Source organism: Drosophila hydei, unplaced genomic scaffold (genome assembly GCF_003285905.1).
Source record: "Drosophila hydei strain 15085-1641.00,03,60 unplaced genomic scaffold, DhydRS2 tig00008147-arrow-arrow-pilon, whole genome shotgun sequence".
Classification (NCBI taxonomy): Eukaryota; Metazoa; Arthropoda; class Insecta; order Diptera; family Drosophilidae; genus Drosophila; species Drosophila hydei.
This window is the reverse complement of record NW_022045851.1, coordinates 267,234-280,675: the sequence shown is the minus strand read 5'-3', so window position 1 is coordinate 280,675 and position 13,442 is coordinate 267,234. Positions and strand designations below refer to the sequence as shown.

The 13,442-nt window shown below is 38.6% G+C and overlaps 3 protein-coding genes across 4 annotated transcripts in view; 1 reads left to right on the top strand and 2 right to left on the bottom strand.

Annotated features, from left to right (window-relative positions):
- Positions 1-6,310, top strand: part of LOC111603394 (zinc finger protein rotund) — a 41,070-nt gene extending 34,760 nt beyond the window's left edge. The window contains exons 1-3 of one of the 2 annotated variants that reach the window (XM_023320960.2): positions 1,667-2,555; positions 4,845-5,904; positions 5,967-6,310. In XM_023320960.2, coding sequence (XP_023176728.2) covers positions 1,833-2,555; positions 4,845-5,904; positions 5,967-6,283 — 2,100 coding nt within the window. In that variant the 5' untranslated portion in view covers positions 1,667-1,832 and the 3' untranslated portion in view covers positions 6,284-6,310. Of the gene's footprint in view, positions 1-1,666; positions 2,556-4,844; positions 5,905-5,966 lie in introns of those variants that run through there. The other variant, XM_023320959.2, reaches the window with a different exon arrangement.
- Positions 6,311-8,051: 1,741 nt separating this feature from the next.
- On the bottom strand, positions 8,052-10,113 carry LOC115483721 (modular serine protease-like). Its single transcript, XM_030225876.1, has 4 exons — positions 9,981-10,113; positions 9,599-9,902; positions 8,528-9,538; positions 8,052-8,362 (listed from the first exon to the last, which is right to left on the bottom strand). The coding sequence occupies exons 1-4, from the start codon at positions 10,060-10,062 to the stop codon at positions 8,083-8,085; spliced, it is 1,677 nt and encodes a 558-aa protein (XP_030081736.1). The 5' UTR covers positions 10,063-10,113; the 3' UTR covers positions 8,052-8,082.
- A 994-nt stretch (positions 10,114-11,107) lies between these two features.
- Positions 11,108-13,106, bottom strand: LOC111603424 (modular serine protease-like). Its single transcript, XM_030225875.1, has 4 exons — positions 13,051-13,106; positions 12,688-12,985; positions 11,586-12,626; positions 11,108-11,434 (listed from the first exon to the last, which is right to left on the bottom strand). The coding sequence occupies exons 1-4, from the start codon at positions 13,094-13,096 to the stop codon at positions 11,146-11,148; spliced, it is 1,674 nt and encodes a 557-aa protein (XP_030081735.1). The 5' UTR covers positions 13,097-13,106; the 3' UTR covers positions 11,108-11,145.
- Positions 13,107-13,442: the final 336 nt, after the last annotated feature.

Below are 13,442 nucleotides of genomic sequence, written 5' to 3'. Positions count from 1 at the left end.
AAACTGATAAATAGAAATGTTAACCCACAAAAATCACGTTCAAGGTCAATGTCGTGAATGACAAACGAACTGGCAATTTCATCTAAACGTAAAATAAACAAAATAAAGCCGCGAGCACTCAGAAAACATTCGCCAGTATACGCTCCTACATATATATATATATATATATATATATATATATATATATATATATATATATCAAAAATCAAAAGCCATGAGTAAAAAATATGTGCTGCAATATGCAACAAATGAATGAATTATTCGCAGCGTTTAGAAATAGAAAAATATCATCCGAAAAGCAAAATATACAATAAAATAAAGCTATACAAACAAAAACAACGAGGACTTTCACCTGAACTATACGCTGGATGTCTGCTGCTTGTCTGCGCTTCAATGACTTGTCCCACAACAAATAGCGAAAAACAAATAGAAAATAGAAAAAATATGCATTGCTCTATAAAATCACAGACACTGTCGGCAAGAGAGCGTATTTTTTATATGGGAAAAAATCTAATCGAAGCGCCATAAAAACGAGCAAGAAAAATAGAAAATGGAAAATAGTCAAATTGAAAAAAGCTGGCCACAGAGTGGAAAACAACAGCGCAGAGCTGAGGGCGTGCGCTGCATAAAATCTGAAAAGTCAAATGCGTGGCGAAAAAATATTTCCGTGCCGGAAGAAACAGTAAAAAAAATAACGCAAACGAAGCAATTCAAAATGCAAAATAAAAAAAGGGAAAATGCCGTTAGATTTAGGACAAACAAAACAAAAAAAAAAACAAGAATTGCAAAATGACGCAAAAGGAAGTTAAATTCAATGCTACTGCTGCGACTGCGACTGGCTCAGCGAGTCGAGACTAAAACGTTTTTGCGGTCGCGTCTCGCAGATTTTGAAATTTTTAAGTGTCACCAAACAAAAAAAAAATTGCTCACAAAAAACGAGGCCAGCAAAAAGATGTGCAACAGGCAACATTCGACACCTTTGATTCCTACAAGTAAACAAATGCATGACGAGAAAATTCAAATTGATAGATTTAGAGCTCTTCTCGAATATAAGCTGAAATTTATAATAACGAGACACTAGACATGTTATAAAATACTTTATTTGATTCTTTAATGATGACTCAGATGACTCAGATTCCTTATGCTAATATTTCCAACCAATCATAGGCGACTCTGCTTTTTTTAATATTTACTTTTTAGTTCTGTTGAGTTGGAGATTGAAAAACGCATTAGTTTTCCATAAACTTTTCTTTAAGATTTCTATTTAATGTTTTAGCTAAGAAAAATCATTCTCATTTCAATTATTTGTGCTTTAAATTAATATTTTAGCTACGAAATAAAATACAAAAATTAAAAATTAACATATATAAAATAAATAAAATAAAAAAATTTTTAAAAAATGAACAGAGTGAAATCTCAAAAGACTTTCGTGTTCAAGTTCAGTTCAAATTATAAACCTTACATTAAATATATAAATTGTTTAGCTTCAAATGTTGACAAAGTTTGAATAAAAATAAGTATGACAATTACAAAATTAAAAATTAAAACAAATTAAAAAAATTAAATAAAAATAAAACGTCAAATGATTAATCATAAAAATTACAATTAAATTAATAAAAAAGTAATTTAAAAAAAAAAACTTAAAAACACAATAAAGAAACAAAAGTGTTAATATAACGAAAAAATAAAATGAATATTTACTTAAATTATCCTGCACATTTTTCGCAGATATAGTGCTTACAACTCAGTTTGAAAACTACTTGAAAAATCATAATAATAATTAGAATAAGAGCATTGAGGACGCTTCAAAAATTAATCGTAATATACACGTAATGGAGGGCCGTTTAATTGAATATCGTCCAATTGGCGGCGGCCTCGACTACCATCATAATTCGCCGCTGATTGGGGAGATTCCACCCGCTGGCGGGGACTATTCACACGCTGTGCATCGCTCCATAGATCATCTGCGCAACAGTTTGAATGAGCGCGTGGCACTCGGACCACTCAGCGTGTTCTCCAATACGCCCGATCTGCGCAGCTCGGTGCTCAGCTATAACCAACAGCCGCAGCCACAGCAACAGCCGCAACAGCCACAACAGCAGCAGCATCAGTATCATCTGAGCGGCGGTGGGGAGGCACTGCATCAGCCAAAGCCAAGTCTAGAAAGCGGCACCGCTCTAGCCACCAATCTAGATGTCAACAGCAACAGCTCCAAGCTTGTCAATGATGCCGTCGTAAGCAGCAGCAGCGGCAGCAATGTGGGCAGCAGCGGCGGCACCGCAGCCACACCCACTGGCTCCACGCGTGGGCGTAAGTCCCGTATCTATCCCAATCCCAACCAGCACATCGTGGTCACCAGCAACAGCGTGGACAACGGAGGCATACGCATGCAGAACGCAACGATCAACGAACGCAATCCGAATGCCAATCCCAATGGCAACTCGAATCAAAATCCAACTACAATCGCCGCCAGTGCTGGCAACGGCAATGCCAATAGCATCTCATCCTCCACCAGTTCGCCGCATCATATTTCACATGATGTTAAGGACACAAAGGTGAAAGGGCGAGAAATCTTATTTGGCCAATTTGTAGCAAAAATTGAATTCCTTTTGATTGAAGCACTCAAATCTTTAGCAAACAGATTGACTTTAAATAGCGTCAGATCCTCAATTGATATATATTATATATTATATATATTATATATTTGTGTTATATATGTATATATTGATAGATGTTAGAATAATCTCTATTATTTTGTAAAAGCATCTTGAAGTTCACTTGGCCTGTTTTTAGATAGTTCAACTCTTTGGATTACTATTGCTTTTTGTTGACGTTGGTTTATATTTTCTTTGCATACTTAGACCAGAGCAAGACTTGCAAATTGTTAAAGTAATGGCTCTATTGAGGCATACCTAATGATGAAGTCAATTATTGGTTGAATGGGTACATAAATAAGCAGAATTGTCGCATTGGGAGCGAGGATAATCCACAAGTTTTTTCTGAACATTATTACAAACACAAAAAATTACTGTTTGCAGCACTTTAAGGGCTGGTTTAGTCATTGGTCCATACGTTTTTAAAAACGATGTTGGGGATATTGAAATTTGGTGCTCCACATTCCGCCTTGTATATGCTAGTTGCAGTTGGCAAATGGCAGCATAGTTAAACCATTATGTCATAAGATCTTTTTATATGCATTCAAAAGATATTTCTTTGCTTTTTATACCCTGATCCCATTAAAAATGGGAAATCAGGGTATAATGGTTTTGTGCAAATGTATGTAACAGGCAGAAGGAGGCGTGGCAGACCCCATAAAGTATATATATTCTTGATCAGGATGACAAGCCGAGTCGATTGAACCCTGTCCGTCTGTCTGTCCGTCCGTCTGTCCGTCTGTCCGTCCGTCCGTCTGTCCGTCTGTCCGTCTGTCCGTATGTGTGAACGCGTGGATCTCAGCATCTATAAGAGCTAGAGACTTGAAATTTTTTTGTAGGTCCGTGTATAGCACGCGCAGGTCAAGTTTGTTTCAAATATTCGATAACTATTCGCATTCAATTGTTATCGAATAAAAACATTATTGAAATGCAGTAAATAAATTATATCTCGAACGTCTTAAGAGCTAGAGCCTCCAAATTTTGTATTTAGTCTTATGTATATTTTATGTATTTTGATTTTTGTTGGATTTTGGATATCGGCTCCAAATTCCCCCAAATTCGTAGAATTTAAGTTTAGTTGGAACTAGGGCCATTATGTGAAGGCGTTTGCATCTCAACCAAGCCAATAGGATATGTAGATCATATGCTGAAAGTTTCATTAAAATCCATTAAGTAAAACAGAAGTTATTAAACAAAACGTTTGGCCAATTTGCAAAAGCACATGTCAGCAGCGCCACGTGCACGCATTTTTCCTATGCGTGTGCACACATACATTCAAATGCGTGTATTCTTTTCTATTCCAAGAATTGAAATTGCGATTGAATTGTGCTGAATTATTAGCTGCTACTTATGTTCAAATTTGCAACAGCTTGCTTAACAGGGGCAGTGGCTGCGTTAGTAGAGGCGCAGCTCGTAAGCAGATTGGTCCCGGTTCGAGACCAGTGGGGACGAAAAATTTTTTATTGTTTTATTTTTTTTTTAATTATGAAGTGGCGGTGTTGGTAGAGTTTGTGCACGTTGCGCAAATAATCCGGGTTCGAAACCTGGTCTCACAATGTCGATTTTTATTTGTTTTCTTTTCTTTTAATACTCGATACGGAAAATATTAAAAAACTCAAAGGACTGGGATCAGGGTATCTCCTAGTCGGGCACCCCGACTAGAGCTTTCTTACTTGTTTATGATTTAAATTTAGTTAATTCTAAACAAATATACTGCGTATGCTTCAATTTACACTTAAATGTTTTTCTACCTTTGGACACTTTTCCCAAACTTTAAGTTAGTGTATTCTTATTCAACATTTTGCGAAGTCAGGAAACATATCTTTCATGGGTGCTCTCTATAGCTTATGTTTTTGAAAGTTGTTTACAAAATAATCCGCCCACCAAATCGTGTCAAATTGGAAAATGCTACATTTTTTTATACAAACGTTATTTAAGTAACAGACTTGGGCTTTGGGATAAAATTGGAAATGCTGATATCCTTGGCGTTATGTGTAGATTGATCTATATATACTGAGCCGTGGCATATAGATAAATAATAAAGTCACGAATCGAACCTGAAAACATATTTGGGCAAAGATTGGTTGGCTGACGCCATTAATTTTGTGCAATGTAAAACTGTAAGAGTTTGTAGCTTATGCTAATCAGCTCTGTTCGATGCTCTCACACAACATCATCTTTCTATTTCAGATATTTAGCTCCAAGGCGGACCTGCAGCTGCACACGCAGATCCACATGCGGGAGGCGAAGCCCTACAAGTGCACGCAGTGCTCAAAGGCATTTGCCAACTCTTCGTATCTGTCGCAGCATACCCGCATTCATCTGGGCATTAAGCCATATCGCTGCGAGATATGCCAGCGCAAGTTTACGCAACTGTCGCACCTGCAGCAGCACATACGCACCCACACGGGCGACAAGCCGTACAAATGCCGACATCCCGGCTGCCAGAAGGCCTTCTCCCAGCTGTCCAATCTGCAGTCGCACTCGCGCTGCCATCAGACGGACAAACCGTTCAAGTGCAACTCGTGCTACAAGTGTTTTTCAGACGAACCCTCACTGCTGGAGCACATACCCAAGCACAAAGAGTCCAAGCATCTGAAGACGCACATCTGTCAGTACTGTGGCAAGTCGTACACCCAGGAGACATACCTGACGAAGCACATGCAGAAGCATGCGGAGCGCACGGACAAGCGGCCGCCAATTGCGCCCGGCAGCGCAGCAGCTGTGGCCGCTGCCGCCGCCGCTGCTGCTGCCACACCAACTGCAGCAAGCAGCAACTCACAGCAGCAGCAGCAACAGCATCAGCGCAATAATCTTTTACCGCCTGTTTCAATAGCGCCCAGCGAGAACAGTTACTGGCCAAAAGTAAGTCCTGACTCTGCAGCTGCGGCCAATGCCATGGAGGTAATGCATCAGCAACAGCAGCAACAACAACAGCAGCAGCAACAACAACAACAGCAGCAGCAACAGCAACAGCAGCAACAACAGCAGCAACAGCAACAGCAGCCGCATCTCCATCACACGCAACTCGGCGTGCCACCGCAGCAACATGGCCCGCCTCAGCAGCAACAGCAACCGCAGCACCACCACCCACAGCAGCAACAGCAGCAGCAGCCACCGCCCCAACATAGCATGGAGGCGCACTACGCCCAACCCACAGCGCCCAACAGCAACCAAAGCAACGGCCATCCTCCAGAGCAGTTGCAGCCGCATCATCGCATCATGCCCGACCCGGTGCGCGAGGATATAGGTAATCGTATATAGTGTATACATCACATAAGTAGGTCAGCCAATATTCGTTCCAATCCACAGCATCCACGCCCAGCACTGTGGGGCCATATGATGCAGCATCTATAACGAAGACCACCAGCAACTCGGCCTTTACGCCGATCAACTCGATGCCGCCGCATTTGAACTCACTGAGCCACCACCCGATGGCGCAGCGTCCCTATCTCTACGATGCCATTAGCTTCCCCAACAAGAACGTCAACCAGAATAATGCCAATGCCTTTCCCAATCAGTTGATCTCGCTGCATCAGATCCGCAACTATGCGCATCAGCCGGCGGGCCTGATGGCCGGCGAGCATCTGCTAGGCGTTAGCGTCGGCCCCGGCAAGGACAAAGGATAGCTAACGTCGTACTTTTAAGTTGGCCACGCCCCATCTTCTTAAGTTACATAACTGATACATAGGTATACATAGTAACATACATATATACATAATATTGTGTTGACCGCCGATTTGTATGCAATACGAGCTGAGGCTCGTTCTCTTAGTTTCTAGTAGGAGTATCGCGTATCCTGTACAGTATTAAATCGTAGTTAGTCTCTCCTAGTGCGTACTACTGAACTTAGGTTACACCAACAAACACACACAGACAGACAGTTATCTTAAGTTATCGATAAACAACACTGTAAATTGCCAATTATACGTATTAATTAATTAATTTAGCAACACCGTCCAAATTCCTACTTTAACATAATTCGCACTTGGACTTCCCAACTGGACTATGTATTTGCTGATTATTTTTGAGACATTAAATTTCAATTTTAATATAAAATACATTTTGACCTGTTTAGATAATCATTGATTTTGCTCGAATTATTCCGTGGCTAAAATTGGTACATATGGTAACACCAAATCGACTATTAAGTTTTTCCCAATGTAAATGTCAGTTCTAACTACCAGACAACCATATGTTTAGCATTTGGCATGAAGAAGTTTATGGCAGAGCCTAAACTGCTTGATAAGCGAATAGCACAGTCTGACCAACGTGTCTTTAACTTAATATCACTTTCAAGTTAATTCCAATGATTATCGTTTCCAGCGCCTACCTTTCATTTCAAGCTCGCAAGTCCACAACCCGTGAAACACGTGTGTATATATTCATAATCGTCGCGTTGTTAAGATTAATTTTAATTCCGTGCGCAAAACAGATCTCGCAGTTATATCTAAAAGCAAATGGCAGCGTTGAAATCAAAGCTAAATGTAATGTAAAATCCTTTAGAGTTATGTACATATGCAACTACTAAGGCTAGAACAGCCAAGACCTAACTAATCCATTATTCAACGCATTGAGTACGAAAGTTTCTTAAAGAAATTTTTCAATTTGAATTAACAAAAATTAAATATTAAAAAACACAAATTTGAGCATTAAAATTTTCAAGTGTTTACAAACTATAAATGAAACCATGCGAAAGCAAACAAAAACTATTTTGAACTAAGCGTAAGAACTAACTAACTAAAACTACATTTCTAATGTTGAAAACTGCAAGAGGAATAAATGCTGTTGAAGTAAATTTAAAATATTTTTGGTAAGACTGAAGTGATCAAAATTAAAAAGAAATCAAGAGCAAAAACATTTGAATACAAATAAAATACGTATAATTAAAGTTTTTACTGAAAACTAAAGTATTAGCTAAGTTAACTCAACTAAATGTGTCCTAAAACTCATACTAAATGTCAGTAATTTATTAATTGCTAATTAATATTGTATTGCATGAGGAAACTTCAGCTAAAAAGGCAAATGAAATTAATTAAAAAGAATAAAAAATAGTTAGAGTCTAATTCCACAAATCTCAATGTAAAAAGCAGCAACTAAAAGTAAAATTATAATGATAATAAAATAAAAGTAAAGAAATTGAAGATAATTAAAATACTATCAATTCATGTAAGCAGAGCAAATGAGAGCAGCCACCAGGAGAAACATTCATCAAAGGTTTATTTCGAGAACATGGAAAAAAAACAAACATCAAATTTAGTACTTAAACCCGAATATAAGTAAATAAAACTAATATATATGTATATACATATATATATATATAACACTTATGTAATTGTCAAGTAGTGACGAGTGTGTGTTTTAGTTTATGTACATTCACATTTATTTTTAGCTCTTAAATCAAAATATAATAAAGTGAATTCAATGTTCAAGGATCCTGCTCGCTCTTTGATATATAATCTTTGATAGACGAAATAAAGCTTCGTACACTATATTTAAGTGACTCGCTGGCCACAAAGTATGTTAGATAGTACTTGGAGTTCTCATATTCCGTGTACCCCTTCCCCAGCTCAGCGCTGTCGAATATTCCTTTGATTTCCATCGGTTGCGTTTCATCATAAGATGGAGCCAAGCAAACGGGTCGAACTAAGCCACCAAACCTAAAAGGCTTCACCAGGGAGAGTATGGCTGCCATATGATTCTTGTCACTATAATAGAAGATGAAAGTTAGGATTAGTCCAGCACAGATTATTATTATATTATAATATATATATTATATTATCTTATCGCAGACATCAATCAGATTCTTATTAAAAAGTAAAATACATAATGCACATTATTTTGATTTGTAGTCTTCTTCTTCAAGCACTTACAATGAGCCAAGATGTATTTCCATGAGATTATGTAGAACATAACCATGATCCTCGTCTTCTGTGAAGTTGATTTTGTGATTGCCCTCAGCAATTTTGAAGAAAAGATGTGAGTTTACTTCATCAGCCTCCGAAAAACAGGCGTTGGCAGTAAGTACAATGTAAGGTGAGAGAATGGTGCCAATGCATCTGAAAGTGTGCATCGCATCTTTGCCTGTGGAGCGCCGAAACAGGCTCACAGTCCAAGGCGTGATATCGGGATGCTGTGCTGACTTTACTCCACAGATCGGCACACAAATGGGATTCTCCTCGACGACAGTCCACCCGCCTTGCTCATTGCAGATATGGCGACCAACTTGATCATGACCCGAGTCGGACTTGTAGCCTGGCGAGCAGGACACGAGCAATTCAGTGTTCACCAAGCGTGATCGGTCACTGCAATCGACAGCGTCGAATTTTTCGCTGCACTTTGTCGAGTAGACGATGCTACGTGAATACGGGCTTGGCGCGCAATATCGAATACACAAAATATCATTATTTGTCCATTTACTATTATAGCAGCTATTGATGCTGTGGCCAAAGATTGTGTATCCATCATCGCAAGTCATCTCTACGACGCTTTGGTCTGGCACCTGGCCATCGGGCTTGTAGGCAAACTGTGTAAAGAAATCAGACACATGTATGTTCTGCATGGAATCGAAAGAACAAGTCTTGGTGGTCCAATATGGTACGTTTGGGTTGTCATCCATCTGTACTAAACTATTTGCATGCAGCTTCATGCATATTGCGGGCAACTCATCACTGCCATCGGCACAGTCGATTATTTGATCACACAAGCTATCTTTGTTGATGCAGCCTCCTTTTTCGCATTTAAACGAATCTGGAACACACTGTGTACTTTCGCACAGGCTGAAATTCTCATCTTCACCCTTTTTGCAATCGACAACGCCATTGCACACCTGACCCCACGTCAAGCACTTATTGCTTTTCGGGCATTGCATTACATATTCATCGCTTAAAGAGTCTAGTTAAAACACATGAGTATATAAGAACACTATTAAGCGCGATACTCACGTGCAGTTACCTTGCAGCTCCGTCAGCAATTCTATCATCGTTGACTCACTCGAACATATATATTTATTTTCATCACTAGCATCCCAACAATCGGTAACGTTGTTGCACATCAGATTTAGATTTATGCAGCCGCCGTAGCTGCAGCGGAAGCCACTGCAGGTTTCATCGTAACAGGCACTAAAGACCTCATCGCTAGAATCTGGGCAGTCCTTTTTACCATCGCATAGTAATTGCTTATCAATGCAGCTTCCATCAAGGCACCTAAACTCATTTGAAGTACATGTATCCAGTGGCCCAGCTGATACTGTCACCATAAATCAATTTATAAAGATATAAAGAACTGGAGAGAAACAATTTGTGAACAGACTTGTTTTTTACTCACTTTGTACAATCGAGGCGATTGTCGCAAATATTATAATTAAAAACAATTTAAATGCAAAAAAGTAAATAAAAAAATCTGACATTGTTGATTAAAGAATGCGCTTCAGCCGCTCATCTAAAGACACACTGCTCACTGCGAGTGTTATTATTTAAGTGATAGCAGCTTAAAGCGAAAACCAAGCATAAAGACCCTTATCAGCAAGCTCAATTATTAGTTCACTAACTTAACAGTCAATGGCTGTAATCGTGCATACTTAACATTTCCTTACTATATATATATATATATATATATATATATATATATATATATATATATATATATATATATATATATATATATATATATATATATATATATTTAATAAATATATAGACTTCTTTCTGTATACAATTCAGGGCTCTGTTATCTATTTCAACTTAGTCATTATTGTAAGCTTCTGAGATTGTATTTCTGGCATATTACTTATTAACAACACGGCAATTAATCAACAAATCATCAAATTCATGACCTAAAGGCAGCATGATAAATCTAATGCTGCGTATGGTGGCTGTCGACAAGTTAATTACATTTTCAGCACAATATCTACATTCTAATGCAAAGTCAAACTTTGCCACTGAAATTAAAAACTTTTAAAAATCGGAAATTTTTAGTCAAAATTGCATCAATTATATATGATACTAAGACGAAATCAGCTGAAGATCTGAAAACGTGAGATATAGAAAAGAAAACTTGTAGATTATTTGAAACATATTTGATCTTCGCATGGTATATTGCTACCTACGTAAACAATTGCAACTTTCTGAACATTAGAAGTTTCAAATCAGACGGTTAGGGCTAGATCAAGTCGCCTGATCAGGAATATATCTACTATGCCGGGTAGATGACTCCAGTTTTTTAAAGTTATTAACATTTAACAAAACTATTATACACGGCATTTCGAGACGGCAGTAGTCCACTATGATATACCCCGAGGCCTATTTACATATGTACATAACCACACACATAAACACACACACACATACACAAGCGTTCACTGCAATTGCATTCAATTGCATTGTGGGCTGTACATTTGAAACAAGATCTTTCTAAAATTAAAAATTAAAAATGCATTTCAAATACTAGGCTATATATATATTTACATTCACATTTATTTTTAGCTCTTAATTCAATGTTCAATTAATACCTGCTCGCTCTTTGATATATAATCTTTGATAGACGAAATAAAGCTTCGTACACTATATTTAAGTGACTCGCTGGCCACAAAGTATGTTAGATAGTACTTGGAGTTCTCATATTCCGTGTGCCCCTTCCCCAGCTCAGCGCTATCGAATATTCCTTTGATTTCCATCGGTTGCGTTTCATCATAAGATGGAGCCAAGCAAACGGGTCGAACTAAGCCTCCAAACCTAAAAGGCTTCACCAAGGAGAGTATGGCTGCCATATGATTCTTGTCACTATAATAGAAGATGAAAGTTAGGATTAGTCCATCATAGATTATTATTATATTATATTATATTATCGCAGACATCAATCAGATTCTTATTAAAAAGTAAAATACATAATGCACATTATTTTGATTTGTAGTCTTCTTCTTCAAGCACTTACAATGAGCCAAGATGTATTTCCATGAGATTATGTAGAACATAACCATGATCCTCGTCTTCTGTGAAGTTGATTTTGTGATTGCCCTCAGCAATTTTGAAGAAAAGATGTGAGTTTACTTCATCAGCCTCCGAAAAACAGGCGTTGGCAGTAATTACAATGTAAGGTGAGAGAATGGTGCCAATGCATCTGAAAGTGTACATCCCATATTTGCCTGTGGAGCGCCGAAACAGGCTCACAGTCCAAGGCGTGATATCGGGATGCTGTGCTGACTTTACTCCACAAATCGGCACACAAATGGGATTCTCCTCGACGACAGTCCACTCGCCTTGCTCATTGCAGATATGGCGACCAACTTGATCATGACCCGAGTCGGACTCGTAGCCTGCCGAGCAGGGCACCAGCAATTCAGTGGACAGCTGGTGAGGTATTTCATTACAATCAACAATGTTAGATTTTCTGCTGCACATTGCCGAATATTCGACTCTGCGTGCATCTGGGCTTGGCTCGCAATAACGAACACACGAAATCCACTCGTTGTGCCACATATTATTAACGCATTTGTTGATATTGGAGCCGAAGAGTATGTATGTGTCATTGCAAGTCACCTCCACGATGCTTTCGTGTGGCACCTCGTCATCTGACTTGTATGCAAGCTGAGAGAAGAAATTCAGTACTTGCATGCCCGGCATGAGAACCAAAGGACAGCTGAAGCTCTGCCACACTGTTATTTCCGGCATCTGTTCAGACTGCTGCACTTGATTATCCGTATCCTTGATTTCTATTGAATAAACTACTTGCGTCATAAGGCATATATTGGGTATCTCATCGCTACCATCCACACAGTCGATATTTTTATTGCACAAGCGATTTTTATGGATGCAACCTCCACTCTCGCATTGAAACGAGTCGTAAGGGCACCTACTGCTCCCGCACAGCTTCAAATTCTCATCTTCACCACTGTTACAATCGCTAACGCCGTCACACACCTCACTCCACTCCAAACACTTATGGCTATTCGGGCATTGCATTCCATATTCACCGCTTTAAAGAGTCTGGTTAAAGCGCATCAGTAAATTAAAAGACTAGTAAGCATAATACTCACGGGCAGTCACCTTTCAGCTGCATGAACAATTCTAACTTCCTTGAATCATTCGCACATAAAAACTCATTTTCATCGCTTTCATCCCAACAATTGGTAACGTTGTTGCAAATCAGATTTCTATTTATGCAGCCGCCGTAATTGCAACGGAAGCCTGTGCAGGTTTCATTGTAACAGGCACTAAAGACCTCATCGCTAGAATCTGGGCAATTCTTTTTACCATCGCATAGTAATTGCCTACCAATGCAAGTGCCATCGAGACACTTGAACTCGTCCGAAGTACAAAAACCAGCAGATCCAGCTGATACCATCAATATGAGTTATTTATAGAGAGAAACAATTTGAGAACAGGCTTGCTTTACTTACCCTGAACAAGCGGGGTTATTGCCGCTAAAATTATAACTAAAATCATTTTATATACAAAGAAGTATATAAAAAGAGTTGATGATTAAAAATACGTTTCAACCGCTCATCAAAAGACGCACTGTTCAATCCGAGCGTTAATACTCAAGTGAGAGCTGGAAGGCCCTTATCAGCGGGATCAATTATTAGTTCATTGGTTTAACAGTAGCTGACGATAATCGCGTATCATTTACGGTTCATCTTATATGTGGTGAAGTTTTTGCATGTCAAAATGTTTACCTAAGTACTCAATTAAATTTAACATCAATCATTTTTTCATTTTATATACGTTTTTATTACTGAAATTAACCATTCAATGTTCCTTAACATTCCTATTACATATGCATATGTGGAAT